Source organism: Geotrypetes seraphini, chromosome 3 (assembly GCF_902459505.1).
Source record: "Geotrypetes seraphini chromosome 3, aGeoSer1.1, whole genome shotgun sequence".
Classification (NCBI taxonomy): Eukaryota; Metazoa; Chordata; class Amphibia; order Gymnophiona; family Dermophiidae; genus Geotrypetes; species Geotrypetes seraphini.
The window spans coordinates 167,349,859-167,369,540 of NC_047086.1; the positions used below are offsets into that span (position 1 = coordinate 167,349,859).

Below are 19,682 nucleotides of genomic sequence, written 5' to 3' on the forward strand. Positions count from 1 at the left end.
GTCATCATTGATTCCACATTGTCCTTCAATGACCACCTCCAATCCTTGGTAAAAAAAAATGCTTTTTCAGCCTTCACATGCTGAGGAAAGTTAGATCCTGCTTCCATCAAAAACATTTTACCCTCCTTGTCCAATCCACCATCCTTTCCAGATTGGACTATTGCAACTCTATCTACTTAAGCCTAACTAAGAAAAACCTCCACAGCCTCCAACGGATTCAGAACACCGCGGCCAAGTACATCTTCGCTAAAAGTAAATTTGACCATGTCTCCCCGCTCCTGGCCAAGCTCCACTGGCTTCCGATTATCGCCAGGGTCCACTATAAATGCGCCTGTTTAGCATTCAAAATCCTACATGGTATCCTCCCTCCCCTTATCCCTCTTTCCTGGAATTCCTCAAATCTTAATACCACCAGATCCTCCCACAAATTAAAACTATCCTTCCCCTCGCTAAAAGGCATTTCCCACACAGGAAAGCTAGGGACCTCCCTCCCCTTCAAAATCACTGAGCTCTGGAACAACCTTACCTCCCCTCTTCGGAACTTGAACTCCCTCCAAGTTTTCCGCAAACATCCTCCAACTTAGGAATTCTAGGAAACTCTTGGCATCCCAAGTCCTCTAAATTTTCTTCACGCTACTACCTCTAACCTTCCTATTTCCTCCACTGTAAACCGCGCCGAGCTCTACAAACATGGAGAAGATGCAGTATACAAACCTAAAGATTAGATTAGATTAGATTCTAGTCGTATAATAGCATAATCATCCTTTGATTAGAAAGCCTTTTTGTTTGTTTGTTTTCTTTTTTCCTATCTGTTTATTATGTGATCTCATTTTGCCTTAAACAAGAATTTTTTATTGAACAGGGTTCCGAGAGACTATAAAGAGAGCACACCCCTCCCCCCAAATTTAACTAAGCCCAACAGCATGGTCTGGTGCAGTAAATGCTCTGACGCCCATAGGAACTGGATGGACATTGGAGCATTTGCCACACAGCACTTGACTGTGCAGTTTAGTTATTTAAACTTCAATTCCTAATCAAAGTTCTTCAGTGTAATTGAACAAGTATAACATTCATTTACTGTAGCATCAGACTCTAGGGCCCAGATTATATAAACTGCACCTTAAGTTAGGCACCAGTAGGCGCCCTACCTGTTCCTAACTTAAGTTGAAAATGCCATTTAAAACCAACTGAAAGTGGTTTAAAAAATGGCACCAGAATCATGCCTATGGAGGCATTTAACGACACCTAATGCCACTGTAGGTGTGGCTAACACCGGAAGTGACATTTGCCATTATAGGTGGTTTTCACATCAAAGGTAGGTGCCAGAAATGTAGGCCTTGAAAACTCTGGCCTACATTTCTGGCGCCTACCTTTGCGGAAGACAAGATTCTATAAACAGTGCTATTGCTTGATTGTCACACAATTGTCGGCTGCTTTTAGGGCTGCCAACAACAGCACCATTTATAGAATCCAAGCCTAGCTAGTTATACTGTAACTGATCTCAAAAAGAAAAAGCAAAAGCACCTCAATGCATGTTGTTTGTTTTTTCTGTACCTGGTAAATTATTGTTAGGTATTACTCAGTGTCTGAGTCTACTCCTTTCATGCTGGCAAAAGGTACGCTTTGCGTTATCAAATAGCTTACAATGTAATTTTGAAGAAGCAGCTCCACTGATTCCCTTCTCCCATACTTGATAATCCAGGATTTGAGTTTGGATTCTGCCAGGACCAAGAGAGCTAGGAGACGGTACCTCAGTTCCATGTATTCCAACTTCAATATATGGAGCGGAGAAGATGATGTCACAAAATTAAACCTGCAAAACAAATATCTCAAGTTTTTTTTCTTGTTTGTTATGTACACTAATAGAAATCTTATTAGCAATTGCAAAGGGAACAACAACCAGGGTCAAAACAAGCAGAAAACATAACAGGTATATAAAACAATACTGGGCTTCAACGCATCTCTAGGGTCTGGGACTCTGGCCCTCAGCTGCTATCAAGCTTTATAGAAGTGGGCATTAACTGTCTGTTCTAGCTCGGAGCCAGAGGACCCGGACCCTTTGCCTTGATTTTTCTTTTTGGTGGGGCTGTTGCTCTCTCCCTCTTTTTGTTTCTTCACCGGGTGGCGGCACTTATGTGAGTGTGTATATGTGCTGTTGGGTGTTTGGGTGTCTGGGGGTATGACTGTGGAGTGTATGCTGTCTGATTGTTGTGGTTTGAGGCCGAGTGCTTGGGGTTTGTGTGTGGTTGATTGGGGGTTTTTTTTACTTCAAAATGTCAATTGCGTTGGGCATCCGGCCATTGGGTTTTTGTATTGTGACCCTCTGCTGTTCCAGTTTTCCAAAACTGACACGTTTCAATCACTATATTGAAAATAAAATCATTTTCCCTACCTTTGTTATCTGGTGAATTTATTTTACTGTGCTTTTAACTATGTTTCCAGGGCCTTCTTGCCCATTGACTGTTTTTCTCTCCTTCTTCACTTTCTGCCCTGCATTCATCTTTAACTGAATTACGTTCAGGGATATTATTCGACAAACACTAGGTCAGAAAGAGTCAAAATCCAAAAGACATATAACTGGCCATGTAAATAAGACAAGCCTTTGAAGGGTGATCAAGAAATATTGTATAAAATTATTCAGAGATGTGAAACTCTGAAAGGAAGGCTACAAAACCTCCCTTGGGTAAAGAGTTTACCTTCCGGTCATTGTTATTCCATAAAAATGTTTTTTGATCACGACCTGGAAAGGCTGCAATCATCTTTGGCATTAACTTAATATTCAATTTTTCTACTTTCTTCTCAAAATCTACTTTTCCATGTCTTCCCTTCCCTTCCTATCTCTCTCTCCTTCCCTCCCTGACATCTCTCTCCTTCCTTTCTCTCCCTCCTTCCTTCCTTTCCCCTGGCCTGGCATCTGTCTCCTAACTTCCCCCCATGCTCTGGCAACTCTCCCTCCCCCTCCATGGTCTGGTATCTCCTTTCCTTTTCCGCCCTCTCATGGACTTGACATCTCTCGTTCCTCTCCTCTCCCTTGTCTTCCTTCTCCCTCCTTCCCTCTCTCTCACCAATTGGGTGCAGCAGCAGCATTTCTCTTCCCCCTTCCCTCTCCCCCTTCCCTGTGCAGCAGCAGCAGCATTTCTCTTTCCCCTTCCTCCCATCCCTCCCCTCCCCTGTGCTGCTGCAGCAGTAGCATTTCTCGTCCCCATTCCCTCCCCGCTTTCCTGTGCTGTAACAACAGCAGCATTTATCTTCCCCCTTCCCTCCCCCCACCCCCCACCCCCCACAGCAGCAGCATTTTTCTTCCTGTTTAGTTTCCGGCTGGCTTCCTTGCTGCACTCGTTTTTCCTTCAAAGTCACGGGCGGCATCAGCTCCTCGTGCAATCTATGCCTGTGTCGGAAGCCATCTCTCTGACGTAGGCACGAGGAGCCACCGCTACCACCCATAGCTTTGAAGGAAAAACGAGTGCAGCAAGGAAGCCAGCCAGAAACTAAACACATCATCATCACCTTCAGACCGCGGGCTGCAAAACAGTAACTGGGGGGCCGCATGTGGCCTGCAGTCTGTGAGTTTGAGATCGCTGCTCTAAAGGGTCTGATGTGTTGAAGAAGGAATTGTGAATTTTGGAACATGTTTCCTCTGGAAGTATCTTGCGGAGTCATGGGTATCCCATTTTGAAACCCTGAAGCAGAGCAGGTGAACATTTAAGATCTCAAAAGAAGGGATTTGATATGTATGTATAGGTGTGCGTGAGAGTGAAATTGGGACTTTGTTGAACTTATTCTATTTTTGCAGCGAGTGGTGGACACCTGGAATGCTCTCCCACAGGAAATAATTGCAGAATCCACCGTTCTAGGATTTAAGGGTAAACTAGATGCACATCTCCTTAAGAGTGGCATAGAGTGGGGTAAGGGTAAATTAGAAGCACATCTCCCTTGAGAAGCATAAAGTGATATGGGGACTAAAACTATGCCAGGGTACACCTGGTGGGGCCTCCGTGTGTGTGGATCACCAGACTTGATGGACCCAGGGTCTGATCCGGAGATGGCAATTCTTATGTTCTATGTTCTTATGTACAAATGCTTGATTTTCGGGATGTCACTTATTAAGGTGGTCTTTATAAGAAAGTCCCTGAAAAGTTTTATTGAGGTATATGGTGCACAGCCAGTACACAGCTTCTGCTTTCCCCTCCTTATCTATTTCATCAGAACCCCTTTATTTTGTGTTTTTACACATCTCTTTGTGTACACTCTTTGGTATATTTTCACCTTATTGAGACAGGGGCTACATTTAAGTAACTATTCACTTGAATTTAGAAACATAGAAACATGATGGCAGATAAAGGCCAAATGGTCCATCCAGTCTGTTTATCTGCCACATCCACTATCCCCTCCTTTCCCTACGAGATCGCACGTGCCTGTCCCATGCTTTCTTGAATTCAGACACAGTCTTTATCTCCACCACCTCTATCGGGAGACTATTCCATACATCAACTCCCCTTTGTGCAAAAATGTTTTTCATCTCATATTCTTCACATGAAAGATTTGACAAAAACACATTAGCATTCTACTTCAAACAAATGTGGCTTCTTAATGAAAACATGTAAATAAGTGTTTTCTATCTCAGAGATCTCCAGAATACTATAAAGTATTACCTACACACACACACACACACACACACACACACACACACACACACACACACACACATACACATACACATACACACATGTAAGCACAGAAAATTGGTTGAGAAAACTAAATCAAAATAGCATCAAACATTTTAATCTGAAGGAGCACACAACGGAATGAGTTTTCAGATTGAGTTTCAGATTAAGGTAAATGAAGGAATATACCAGAATATGTTTTTGTTACTTTTCGGAGTTAAGAAATATGACTACATTACTCATCTCATAAGAACATAATAATAATAATAATTTTATTTTTATATACCGCCAAAGCGATAGTAGTTTGAGGTGGTTTAAAATAAGAAGAGCTGGACAGTCAGTGAAAAATTACAATGAAGTCTTTGAATACATGAATATTTGTAGGGAGGGAGAGATAGAGTAAAAGTAACAATGTAGGGACATCGAGTGCATGTAAGTAGAATACATGGGATACAGGCTTTAAGAGTTCTTGGTTACAAATCGGTTAAACAGGTTAGTTTTAACTAGTTTTCTGAAGTTAAGATAGGTTGAGGAGTGCTTAATGATGTTACCTAGCCAACTGTTCTGTTGACTTGCTTGGAAAGCAATGGTCCATCTTGTGGTACGCAGCCTATGCCTGCTAGGCGTGTCCCTAGAACTGAGTCTAGTTTAAAGGCAAACCCTTCTCCCATTGATTCCAGTAAATCTCTTATTGATACTCCTGATGCTGTTTCTTCCTTAGATTCTAGAGGGAGGCAGAGAGCACGAGTGCAGAGCGCCCATCTCCCTCTCACCTTCAGGGTTGCTGATAGGAAATCCTTCCCACCTGAGGGTTGGGGGCGGGGCTGCAAACTAGTTGCTCAGAGAGGAATGCTCCTGAAGAGTCAGTTAAGAGGAAGAGAGGCACAGGACAGACAGCAGAGTTCAGGGCTGGGAGATCCTGATAGCGGTTCACCACTAGAATGTATGGAGCTGGTGGAAGCCGGAGAAGAATCATCTATCAAGAAGAATGAAGAACCCCAAGCCATGGAAATTGACCTGGATCCATCTGCTGCTCCAGTGAGTGAGATTCTTCCAATGGAAGTTTGCTTCATGGAAGGCAAACCGCTCGTGGAATAAAAGTGAGTAGCTGTGACCTTACTGTATGAAAGACTTCCAAGGTTATGCTATGCCCTGTAGGAGCTGTAGAAACCCAGAGCTCCGGAAGATTTAAAAGACTTATGTGAAGGTGTTTTTTTTGGTTTCTCTTTCAAGAGCAAAGGACTGTATCCAGCCCAGGTAGTGGGGGTTCGCCTCACGTAATTTAGTGGTGGGATTGTGGGCCTTTTTGGTAGTATATCACCACGTGAAGCGCTCTGCCTACCCAGTATTCAAGCTGCTGGGATAGTCACAGCAGTAGCTCTGACTAGTACTGCAACAGTCAAGTTTAAAGACTGTTGGTGTTTGGAATGTTTTGTTTTTTCATTGCATGGAAATAAGTATGGGCTGAAGCCAATAGCCTGAGTTTTGGAAAGACTTGAACTTTTGAACATTTCCACTTTGGGACAGTTTGCTGTTTTGTGTTTTTCTTTTTACTGTTGTTTTGGGACTATTTGCTAAACGCAGAAACATCCTGACAAAGCTTTATGTTTAATACTAATGAAAGAATAAATCCTGAGTTTGATTTAAGCAACTACACTTACCTGGTGTGGCAGTATTTTTCTTCCTCTAATTTTCCTTATGCAGCTCACCGCAGCTCACAAGAGCACAACTCATTGTCCTGAGCCGGTTGGTTACAATCTAGCCAAGTGGTCTCAAACTCGCAGCCCAGGGGCCACTTGCGGCCCGCCAGATACTATTTTGAAGCCCTCAGTATTATAAAGAATAATTCTTTATGGAAAACTTGTGCCTTAAGTGTCCGGCGGTTGTATCCAGCGGTTGCTGTAACCTCACGCAAGTGCTTTCCTGTATCTGTATGCGATTGTGAGGTGGAGTCTAATCACGTGCAGATACAGGAAAGCACTTGCCTGAGGTTACAGCAGTGAGGTAGGCAACATTCCAGGATGTAAGATAACCATTGGAGGCAGTGCAGCTTGTGCATGTGTCCGGTGCTGGAGTAGGTGAGCGCTGAAGGCGGTTGCGGACGTGACCGCTGGACACTTAAGACACACGTTTTCCATAAAGAATCATTCTTTATAATACCAAGGGCCTCAAACGAGTTGGTCCAAAATCTTGCCTCTTGCAGTTGATACTTTGATAGTTTTTCACTTTCTGCATGTTGCACTGCTTTCAGCTGTGTATAGCTGAAATTATCAGAAGCAATTAAGGAAAGATTTATAAACTATAACGAGTTTTACCTCATGCAAAGTTGTCATTACACTAATAAGATATTAACTATTTCTTCTGCGGCCCTCCAAGTACCTACAAATCCAAAATGTGGCCCTGCAAAAGGTCTGAGTTTGAGACCGCTGATCTAGCCATTTTCTGTTTCAAAATGTGGCCAACCCAGGTCACAAGAACCTGGCAGAAACCCAAATAGTAGCAACATTCCATGCTACTGATCCCAAGAAAGCAGTGGCTTCCCCCATGTCTGTCTTAACAGCAGAATATGGATTACTCCTCCAGGAACTCATCCAAACCTTTTTTAAACACAGCTTCACTAACCACTGTTACCACATCCTTTAGCAATGAGTTTCAGAGCATAGCTATTTGTTGAGTAAAAAAATATATCCTCCAATTTGTTTTAAAAATATTTCCATGAAATTTCATTGAGTGTCCCATGTTCTTTATACTCTTTAAATGAGAGAAAAATCAATTCACTTTTACCTGTTCTACATCACTCAAGATTGTATAGACCTCAATCATATCCCCTCTCAGACTTCTCTTTTCAAAGTAAAGAGCCTAACCTCTTTAGAAATACTAATATGCACAAACAAAACCCTAAGATGCCAGACTCTAGTCTACGTGCAGTACAACACCAGAGAAATAGAAATAAAATAATTTCTTCCTGACTAGTGCAAACTATAGATAGCAGATATAAATACTCAAAACTTGTACATTTCAATCACTAAATTGAAAATAAAATAATTTTCCCTACCTTTGTTTGGTGATTTTATTTTTCTAATCATCTTTTCACAGATTCTGGTCGTTGCACTTCCTTCTGTCTGTGCTCTTAACTGTGTTTCCAGGGCCTTCTTATCCATTTGCTGTTTTTCATTTCTTCTTCACTTTCTGCCCTACGTCCATCTTTGGACAAATTAGTGTGGGAAAAAAAACTGATACTCTATCTCAATAGAGTGATTAAAGGGAATATATTGAAGAAAACAAAAAATCACTCCTTCAAACTATCAAACTCTCTTCTATACACATTTCACAATCATTTCTTAAATGTGAAAAAATATGCTCAGAGACACAGAGACAAAAACAAGGGGCTGAAGCCCGAGAATGTCACCTCACCACCCAGTCATTGCATATATTTCAGTAGTGTAAGTATGTTTTTCTTCACTGCCCATAGCAGTCAGAAACTGTTCTTATGCCATTATGAACTTTTAAACAAAATACTTATCTTTGTCAGGGGGTCCAACGTGGCCCGTTTCGATCCTGCATCAGGGAACTGGATTTTAAATTCAAAAACTCATAGGGTAGTCTTGTCTCTAAAAAATGTTAGACAACGTTTCTAAAAAGCTAACTCCTCCACTAATTCTTAATGGCCAGTTTCTTGGGTGCCAGTAGATGCCCAAGAGCAGTGAAAAACACTGTTTAAACAATGTTTTAAACTGATTTTCAAGGTGCTTACCAGTGCCTAAAAATCGGCAGTTGAATCGTGCCTCTGTAGGTGGCCACCGACAACTGCACCAGTTGGAGAATCCAGGCCTAAGAGTCCATCCTGGTAATGTTTTCAAATTACAGTGTTAAGAGGTTCATCTGCATGATAATCCCCAGAGACAGGGTTACCAGACGTCTGGATTTCCCCCCAGATATTTCCTCCTTTTGAGGACGTGTCTGGGGGTCCGTATGGCTTTTCAAAACCCAACACTTTGTCTGGGTTGTGAAAAGCCTTCTCAAATCATGTCGGACAGGGAGGAAGTCTAGGGGTCCGGATTTTCTGATTGGAAAATCTGGCAACCCTACCCAGAGAGATCAGAATAGTAGCAAACTTGTTGAAGGCAGTACACTGCCAGACAGATGTCCTTGTTCCTGCTTTGTAAAATATATGTGAGATGGAAATCCCTTTTGGGCATTATGAGGTGTACATCTCTGACTTGGATTTTTTTTTTCCCAAAAGTGACTCTCCATGTTTGATTTTCAAGGTCAACAGACTTGAGGACATGGTTTAGTTTAGGGAGCAAAGAACATTTGTGCATGAAAGAGGAGTGGGTCTTGGATGTGATCTTATATGATGATCTTACGGTAGTCAAACAGGTAGAAAATGTGATAGCAAAAGCTAGAAAGATGCTTAGATGCATAGTGAGAGGAATGGCCAGTAGTAAAAAGGAGGTAATGCTTCTGTATGTGGTGAGACCTCATTTAGAATATTTATATCTTCAAAAAGATATAAATAGGGTGGAGTTAGTCCAGTGGGAATCTACTAAAATGGTCAATGGTCTTTATTATAAAGTATATGGGAACAGACTTAAAGATCTCAATATGTATACTTTGGAGGAAAGACGGGAGAGGAGAGATATGATAGAGATGTTTAAATCAAAAATTCAAAAAATATCACTCACCAGCAGTGGGTTACCTCAATAAGATCTAACATTAAGATATAAAACAAGTGGAGAAAAAGCCTCAAAAACTTATATCACGCAGCAATCTTTGATGATTTTCAGCTGGCGTTCTTATTGTCATTGGCAAAAAACTTACACCCATACAACAATGTTGAAAGATCTAAAGAGGGAACAACCCACTACTGTGCAAAGTAATCAAAATTTTTAAAGTTTTCAAAACATTTTAATACTTTTTTATCGTTTTTATAAATAGTTTTGAAGCTGATTTAGAATCCCTGAAGAAACCAATTGAAAGTTAGTGAAACGATTGCTTGTTGGAGTCTTTTAGCTCTGTCGTGGAGCTTTGGAGCTTTTGAGCTTTCTGCATGAGGCTGTGGACTACTGCTGTTGAAAAGAAGAAATGGACTGAAGATCGGCAGCTGCCTCTTAACAGAGTTCTCTGGTGCCAGAGCTAAGTAGTTTTTGCTTCTGCTTTTTACAGCTTGTTATACCTTGAAGCTTGATAATTTGTTAAACCTTTACAAAACTATTTATAAAAATGCTAAAAAAGTATTAAAATGTTTTGAAAACTTAAAAAATTTTGATTACTGTGCACAGTAGTGGGTTGTTCCCTCTTTAGATCTTTCAACATTGTTGTATGGGTATGAGTTTTTTGCCAATGACAATAAGAACGCCAGCTGAAAATCATCAAAGATTGCTGCATGATATAAGTTTTTGATGCTTTTTCTCCACCTGTTTTATATCTTAATGTTAGATCTTATTGTGGTAACCCACTGCTGGCGAGTGACATTTTTTGAATTTTTGGTTTAATTGTCACTACAATAGTGCTCTTCTTGAGAGATGTTTAAATACCTATGTGGCATAAATGCACATGAGGTGAGTCTCTTTCAATTGAAAGGAATCTCTAATGAGGGAACAAAGGATGAAGGTGAAAGGGGACATTCATAGAAGTAACTTGAGAAAGTACGTACTTCTTCATGGAAAGGGTGGTAAATTTGTGGAATAGCCTCCTAGTGAAGATGGTGAAGATGAAAATTGTAACTGAATTCAAGAAAGCATGGGACAGGTACATAGGATCTCTAAGGGAAAGGAAGGGATAGCAGATGGCATTGATGGGCAGAAGGGATAAGCCATATGGTCTTTCATTGTTCTGTCTAAGTAAAATGGGCCAGAGTACTTAAAGAATAAGTTAGCCCTCTACACACCTTTGATACCTCTAAGATCCTCTCAAGAAGCATCACTTCCTGTACTTTCATCAAAAGAAATTATACAATGTGATACCTGCCACCACGTCTTCTCAGGAGTATCCTCCACACTCTGGAATTTACTCCCAGAGTGGCTTCATCTATCTGAAGAATAACTCTTCTTCAGAAATCAGATGAAAGACTGGATCTTTTCTCCAGCCTTTAATGTATGCGGTGACTGTCTATACCAGTGTATCGCAAACTGTGTGTGTCGTGGTGAGATTCTGGGTGTGCCACGAGATGCCAATGAGGAGGAGAGGCATGTCCTGTAGACAGTCAGCTGGCACCAGCATTTCTCCTCCTCTCTGACATCTCTTCTCCTCCAGCACCACCCACCGGTGTAGCAATAGCATGCTCAGGGACTCGTCTGGAGGGCCTCCGCGTATGCATGGATGTTGACATGATGATGTCATACATGTGTGTGACATCATTGTGTTGATATCTATGCAGTTCCGGATGCCCCCCAGCCAGGGCTCCGAATATAGTGTGCTACGGTGTCAAAATGTTTACGGGACACTGGTCTTTACTCTTATTTCATACTTGGACTCACTTGTTGCACATCCTGTAACTTATAGAAGTTTCTCATATATACAAAGAACTTGCATTGAGTTCAGCTGCTCTCCCCCCCCTAATTATCTGTCCCAGTGGTTCTTAAACCTGTTCTGAGAGAAATTTACATCCCTACTTTATAGGTAAATCTTGTTCATGCATATTCATTAGGGATATCTTGAAAACCTGATTGACTGGAGGTCCCCAGGACAGATTTAAGAACTACTGATCTATCCCAATTAACTCTGTTTTATCCATCCTGTCCCCATCTATATATCTGCACTTGGCTCCCCTCTGCATAGTAAGCTATACTATAGAAAAAGCATTATCACATATATGATATTTTAACGTTCTAATGCATTCTTATTAGGTGTTTCATTGGTATTATACTGATATCATATTTATGTTATTTGAATGTTATTCCAAGTTATCTATTATGGTATAGTTTGTATTGTACTGACCTTTATCATATTTCTGTTATGTGATTGCTTTATAGTGCTGTTAAATGTGTATACTTCTGATACTGTTTCATATTAATCCTATTATTAGATTTCAGCTTGCTTCACTCACATTTACCTTGTTTATTGCATTTATGTTTATGTTTGGTCATTTTAGTATTATTATGTTATTAACAAAATTGTTAAGTTTGAGGCTCATTTTCAAAGCACATACTGTAGACTTAAAAAGTTAAATATGTTACTAGGGAACTTTGTAACTTTGGGCTCCTTTAACGTGCATAATAGCGCATACTAATTTGTCGGATGTGCTAGCTGCTACCGCCTCCTCTTGAGCAGGCGGGTTAGCGGGTGCTAAAAAGGTACGTGCGATAAAACCACTAACGCGGCTTCATAAAAGGAGACCTTTATGTGCTTTGAAAATGATCACCTTTATGTTAGATTGTACCTGCTGTACACAGACTTGGGTGAACCTCTTCATTAAGGTGGTTAATAAATCTCAATAAATAAATACAATTTTCTAAGTTACATTTTAGTGTGCATATATAAGTTACATTTTAGTGTGCATATATTCTTTAATTTGTGAGTTCACAAATGTGCTTTACATCCGGTCTGCTTGTAGTGCATTTTTAAGGGACTTGGAGAATGAGATGTACAGCATCAGCATTTATGAGACAAACATAGGTTTTTTTTTTTGTTGCATAGAAGTTTCTGGACCCCTTTTCATTTACAAAAATTAGACAGTTCTAAACCTAATAGATGCTGGCACTGTCATCTTGATGTAGGGACACTGGATCATCTGTTGTTCAATTGTCCTTTGATACTTAACTTTTGGAAGTCAATATGGGAACAGATTAATACCATACTGGAGGCATTAATTCCATTCACTTATGAGGTAGTTTTATATACGGAACATTATTGCATATTAAGCCCCCGATGGACCGTTATAAATGCCGGCTTTTCCTTATTATTACCAGGATAGCCATGCAAATGATTACTCGCAATTGGGATCACCTTAGTTTTCCTTTTTGGTGGCCGAGCTTATGTTTAACTTATAAATATGAGAAAATGAATGTTGACATGCTGGGGCATAATAAGATATTCAAATTAGTTTGGGGTCCATTGACGTCTTTTGTAGATTTGCTATAGTTGTTCTTTATCTTTATTTTCCATTGTTTTTCACCCACACATCCAGGGGGATGGAAGCGGGAGGGGGTATATCTTTTGTTCTGGTATTATTCCTGATGGTAATCATGGATGGGGGAGGGAATTTTTATCTTTTGTACAGATACTGATTGATTATAAGTGCTTGGTTGATTATTATTATGTGTATATAAATTGTATTGCACTTTTTGTTGGCATTAAAAACTAAATAAAGTTTAAAAAAATTACAAACTTTATATTTTTTAATTTGTGAGTTCACAAATATACTTTACATCAGGTCTGAATGTAGTGCATTTTTAAGGGACCCTAATGCAGTGGTTCCCAACCTTGCCCTGGAAGACCATCAACCATAGAGCAGAATTGCATGCCTGTTACCTCTATTATATGCAAATCTCTCTTATGCATATTCATTAGGGCTATTCAAATAACCAAACTGGCTAGTGGCCCTCCAGGACAGGGTAGGGAACCACTGCTCTAATGAACCAAATACATGAACAAATGTACATCCTTAATTATATATTATCAAAAATACAGCATCAAAGCAATTGGTCATCTGCACTATACCTTTAAGAATTTGGAGTAAAAAAAACCAATATGAAACGCTGTGGAGTCCTTTTAATAAGCTGTGGCAAAAGGTGGTGTTAGTGTGAACTAAAGTGGGTATTTATTGCATGCTAAGGCCATTTTTATGGCAGTAGTAAAATGACTGATTTTCAATTATTTGAATTAATGACCTTGCACTAATGTTGCCATTAAAATAAATTAGCATGTGAGCACTTAACACTTTGTAGGTGGTAACGGCTGACCTTCTAATCATATGCTGTTAGCACTGATTAACACAGAAATGCACACCCTATGCCCTGACACCCCACCTCCACAAAAAAAAAAAAATAAAAAAAAAAAATATATATATATATATTTGCATTCTAATGTCAAATGCAGGACTCCTGAGCTCATCTTGAGATAAGCTTTTTAAAGTTGTGTTAGGCGTGCATCACTGCCTAATATAGCTTAATAATTGTATTGGAAGCAAATAATTTAAGAAAGCAATACATTTTCAGTATTCACATTATTTGCTTTCAGTGCCAATCATATCACGCATTCCTGCATCTTCTCAAAAGCAATTGTGAAAGGTCAAAAGAGGCACATGTCTAAAACCTTGGAGCTTATTTTCCAGAAATTCTAATATACGTGTCCTACTGCCTGAGCAACACTGCCAGAATGACAATTAGCAGAATGAATGCATTTTATTTTAGCCCGTACTTGTAGCTCTCTCATCGATTCCTTACTGCTAGCTCATCCCTCATATTTGCTACTAGGAATGATCCAAATTATAAGCAAGGTATTTTGAGCCATATTGAGCAGTAACACACACTGTAACAAATGATTGCCTCTATTTTTTTTTTTTTTAAATTAAATTCAGCCTCATAAGAACATACGAATAGCTTTACCGGGTTAGACCAATGGTCCATCAAGCCCAGTAGCCCGTTCTCACGATGGCCAATCCAGGTTAGAGAATGACTAGCCGCGGGTAACCCGCTGAAACGGGGAAGAAAAAATAGTGGTCTCTGCGGGGACGGGGACAAGGCCATTCACCACCCCGTGGAGCAGTGAATGGACTTGTCTCCGCAGTGAGGCATTCAAGGATCGCGCGATCCCCCTCCCTCCCGATTGCAGCGTTCCGCCATCTCCCTCCCTCCACCTCACCTTTGATGTAGAGCAGGGCCGGCAAGATGGACAGGCGCAAAAAAAAAAAAAAAGCCTCCTTCCTTTTCCCCTGCTCTTACCGCCATGCTGCAGCTACTAAAGCCGACAGGAAGTCTTTCTAACGTCAATTCTGATGTCGGAGAGGACGTTCTGGGCCAGCCAATTGCTGGGGGTGGGAAAAAGTGTGGAAGGCAGTGAGAGGGACATAGGAGGAGGCACTAGGGGCACTAAAGACAGGAAGGGGCACTAAGGATATGGGAAGGAGGCACTGGGGGCACTAAAGACAAGAAGGGGCACTAAGGACATGAGAAGGAGGCACTGGGGGCACTAAAGACATGGGAAGGAGGCACTGGGGGCACTAAAGACAGGAAGGGGCATTAATGATATGGGAAGGAGGCACTGGGGGCACTAAAGACAGGAAGGGGCACTAAGGACATGGGAAGGAGGCACTGGGGGCACTAAAGACAGGAAGGGGCACTAAGGACATGAGAAGGAGGCACTGGGGGCACTAAAGACATGGGAAGGAGGCACTGGGGGCACTAAAGACAGGAAGGGGCACTAAGGACATGGGAAGGAGGCACTGAGGGCACTAAAGACATGGGAAGGAGGCACTGGGGGCACTAAAGACAGGAAGGGACACTAAGGACATGGGAAGGAGGCACTAGGGGCACTAAAGACATGGGAAGGAGGCACTGGGGGCACTAAAGACATGGGAAGGAGGCACTAAGGACATGGGAAGGAAAGAGGGAGGGAATAGAAAGGGACAATTCTTGGGCCTGAGTGCAGAAAGAAAGAAATGAAAGAAAGGATACACAGACAGAAGGAAACGCAACCAGAGACTCATGAAATCAATCACCTGACAGCAAAGGTAGGAAAAATGATTTTATTTTCAATTTAGTGATCAAAACGTGTCAGTTTTGAGAATTTATATCTGCTGTCTATATTTTGCACTATATTTGTCTATTTTTCTATAGTTACTGAGGTGACCGAGCTCGCGGAGTTAGGGCAGAAACGGGGTTTTAAATTTTAGTCCTCGTAGTTTGCCGGTCCACAAAATAATTATTTTATTTCTGCCGGTCCACGGGTGTAAAAAAGTTGAAAAACACTGATGTAGAGTATGCTGGCTTTCTTTTTCGCCCAGCCGCATGCGTTCAAAAAGCCCCGCACGCGCGGCTGCTCGAGTTGATCAGTCTTCTCCTCTCCTGCAACTTCCTGTTTCCAGTTGCGTCAGAGGAGAATATTGAACAAATGAGCAGCCGAGCATGCGCGGCTTTTTGAATGCGTGCGGCTGGGCGAAAAAGAAAGCCGGCATATTCTACATCTAAGGTGAAGTGGAGGGAGGGAGATGGCGGAACGCTGCAATCAGTCGGGTGTCTGCTGTTTTTGTATCACTGCCTGCCTGCGCTCACGTTCCAGATCCTCCTGTTGCTCATTGTAATGCAGCATCTGCATGATTATGTGCTCAGGTGGGCATTTTTAGTGTGCACAATTGACCTGATTCAAGCTATAGGTGAACATGGGGGACACATCATTGCAAGGGAGGACAAGTGAATTGATTTATTTTATGTTCTGTTTTTACTACAGGGCAGAGGCACTGAAACAGATTCTCAGTGCAGTAGTAGTACTGGCAGGACTCTCTTCTGTCTTCATAGTGTTTCGCAGTACCGAGGCTTATATGGATGCTGTGGGGACGGTGACGGGGCGGTGAATGGGATGGCAGTGATGGTGACAGGGCGGTGAAGGGGATTGCGGTGACTGTTAAGGGGCGGTGAAGGGAATGGCGGTGACGGGGTGGTGAAGGGGACGGTGAGCCGGGGACGGGGCAGTGACGGGGACAGATTTTTTCCCCCGTGTCATTCTCTAATCCAGGCCACTAGTACCTGGCTAAAACCCAAGTAGCAACATTCCATGCTACTAATAATACAGGGCAAGCAGTGGCTTCCCCTTCTCTTTCTCAATAACAGACTATGGACTTTTCCTCCAGGAACTTGTACAAACCTTTCTTAAAAGCAGCTACGCTATCCGCTCTTACCACATCCTCTGGCAACGCGTTCCAGAGCTTAACTATTCTCTGAGTGAAAAAAAAATTTCCTCCTATTGGTTTTAAAAGTATTTCCCTGTAACTTCATCGAGTGTCCCCCTAGTCTTTGTAATTTTTGACGGGGCAAAAAAAATCGATCCACTTATACCCGTTCTACTCCACTCAAGATTTTATAGACTTAAATCATATCTCCCCTCAGCTGTCTCGTTTCCAAGTTGAAGAGCCCTAACCGTTTTAGTCTTTCCTTATACGAGGGGAGTTCCATCCCCTTTACCATCTAGGTCGCTCTTCTTTGAACCTTTTCTAGCGCCACTATATCTTTTTTGCGATAAGGAGACCAGAATTGAACACAGTACTCCAGATGAGGTTGCACCATGGAGCAATACAGGGGCATTATGACATTCTTAGTCTTGTTAACCATCCCTTTTTTAAATAATTCCTAGCATCCTGTTTGCTTTTTTGGCCGTCGCAACACATTGTCTACAATGATACCATGATCCTTTTCTTGGGTGCTAATCCCAAAGGTGGACCCTAGCATCCAGTAACTGTGATTCAGGTTATTCTTCCCAATGTACATCACTTTGCATTTGTCCATATTAAATTTCATCTGCCATTTGGATGCCCAGTCTTCCAATTTCCTAAGGTCCGCCTGCATTTTTTCACAATCTGCATGAATTTCAACAACTTTGAACAGTTTAGTGTCATCTGCAAATTTAATCACCTCACTCGTTGTTCCAATTTCTAAATCATTTATAAATAAGTACAGACCAGTACAGACCCCTGCGGCACTCCCTGTTGTCTAATTAACCAGAATCAAATCTTTCTCTTATTTTTTTCTTTTTTTTTAAGTATAGTTACTGTTTTAATATTTTCCACAGATCTACAATAGAATCACCCTAACTGGAAGACATGATTGGTTCAGTTCATCCACATACACATCTGAGTATGAGCATGAGCAAAACAGGTGATGGAGGCGAGTACTGTATTCATTTTGGTCACCTGAATTTTATTATGTTTGCATCAAGCACCAACAGAATTGCGCATATAGTAGGAAACAGGTGGGCCTCGGCTTCCGTAGCTGCACAACTTAATGAAATGTGTGGGTATGCTCTGGCTGGGTTATATTAAGCAGTGTGCCAAAACCTGTCATTTCTTTCATTACAATATCGTTAAAATCAGACCCTTACTTTCTGAGCACAATGCTACGACCCTCATCCATACCCTCATCACCTCTCGCCTAGACTACTGCAATCTGCTTCTCACTGGGCTACTGCTAAACCATCTTTGTCCCCTTCAATCTGTTCAGAACTCTGCTGCATGCCTCATATTTCACCAATGTCACTAAGCCCACATTACCCCTCTCCTCAAGTCACTTCATTGGCTCCCTATCCACCTCTGCCTACAGTTCAAACTCCTCTTATTGATCTACAAGTGTATTCACGCTGCAGCTTCTCTCTCATCTCTTCCCATACTCCTCCTCCCCCTGGGCACTCCACTCATCGGATAGGTCTCTTTTATCTGTACCCTTCTCTTCTATGGCCAACTCCAGACTCTGCCCCTTCTACTTTGCTGCACCAAATGCCTGGAACAAACTGCCTGACTCGGTAAGTCAAGCTCCATCTCTGGCAGTATTCAAATCCAGTCTCAAAGCCCACTTCTTTGGCTTTGATCATAATGGCTTTTGGCATAATGATCAAATAAAGATTCATGATATATCAATTAACTGGATATTGCGGCAGAATTGTGGCATCTGGACTCTCCAAGATTTAATAAAGAACTCTCAATGGATGTCCTTTGAGGAATTACAAACTTGTTATAACGTGCAGCTCCATCAGCTGTATGATTGGATATAATTGACCCTGCTTGAATGGTCTTTTTCCTAATGTAGGGCAATTAAAGATTATCCCAGAACTACTTTTTTACATTTCATTAATCAATAGTGCTGCCTGATTCAGGAAAAAAAAATTCAATTCGATTCAGTCTATTGAATCAATTTTTCAATTCGATTTTCCTGCCCAAGTGGGTGTTGTTTTTTTTTTTTTTTTTTCAAACATCCTGGTGGGTTTATTTTATAGCCTCTTCACCCCCTTTCCCCTCTCCTACCCACACTGGTGCTGTTGTGTAAATAAAATAAGCAAACAAAAAAGACGTTTCCTCTCTCTGTTAAATCCTAGCTCACATTTGCGGTCCAACACCAGCTCTGGCAGGATTCACATTTCAAATCTGACATATTGTAATCATAAAACAGAACCTTTTGTTGTCTGGTCTTTATTCAAATCTTGTTGGTCCCAGGCTCTGGTTGTCTTCTGATAACTCACTTGCCAGGGTCTCCTTCCTTCTTCTTTCTTCGTGCTAACCGTCCATCTTCCATCTCTGTCCACCCCTTCTGTTTCCCTTCCCTCCCCCAGAGGTCTGGCATCTTCCCTTTTTCATCTCCATCCATGCAGCTGCAGGGATGGACTCCACCATCCCCAGATCCACCATCTCTCCTTTTCTCAACTACCTTTTCATCCAGCATCTCTCCCTCCTTTCCCAGTGTAACATTTCTCCTTCCCTCCTTTCTGCCTCCCCATCCATCTCGCCCTTTCCAAGAGTCCAATACTTTCTGCCTCCTGCATGCTTTCTCTCTCTGTCCTTGCCTCTTCCCTCGAGTGGCAACCCTCCTTCCCACCCCCCAACCCAATATGCTCTCTCCCTCTTGCTGGCCTGCTGCTGCCGCTCCTGCTTTAGGGGGCAAGGGGGGGGCAGTCGAGAAGATCTGCAGAAATCCTGGTTTTACCTTGTTCCGTGCTTTGGCACTTTTTGCTGCATTCTCTGGCTTCCCCCTGGCCTTCTGCTCTTACCGCAGCCTGCAGAGAGGATCGCCAGTGTTCTACGCAATCCTTGCAGGCTACCACCATCCTCAGAGTACGTTCCTTCTGATGCGATCCTGCCCCTGATGTCAGAGGAGAGGTGGGACCGCGTCAGAGGGAATGGGCTTCTGAGGATGGTGGTAGCCTGCAAGGATCATGTAGAACACCAGCGATCCTCTCTGCAGGCTGCGGTAAGAGCGGAAGGCCAGGGGGAAAGCCGTAGAATGCAGCAAAAAGCGCCAAAGCAAGGAATAAGGTAAAACCAGGATTTATGAAGATCTTCCCGACTGACCCCCCCTCGCCCCCTAAAGCAGGAGTGGC

At 42.0% G+C, this 19,682-nt stretch overlaps 1 protein-coding gene across 1 annotated transcript in view; it reads right to left on the minus strand.

Moving 5' to 3' along the window:
- Positions 1-19,682, minus strand: part of SYNE1 (spectrin repeat containing nuclear envelope protein 1) — a 994,076-nt gene that overhangs the window by 762,192 nt on the left and 212,202 nt on the right. The window contains exon 13 of the mRNA XM_033936910.1: positions 1,645-1,813. Within this exon, the coding sequence (XP_033792801.1) occupies positions 1,645-1,813 (169 nt within the window). The remainder of the gene's footprint in view (positions 1-1,644; positions 1,814-19,682) is intronic.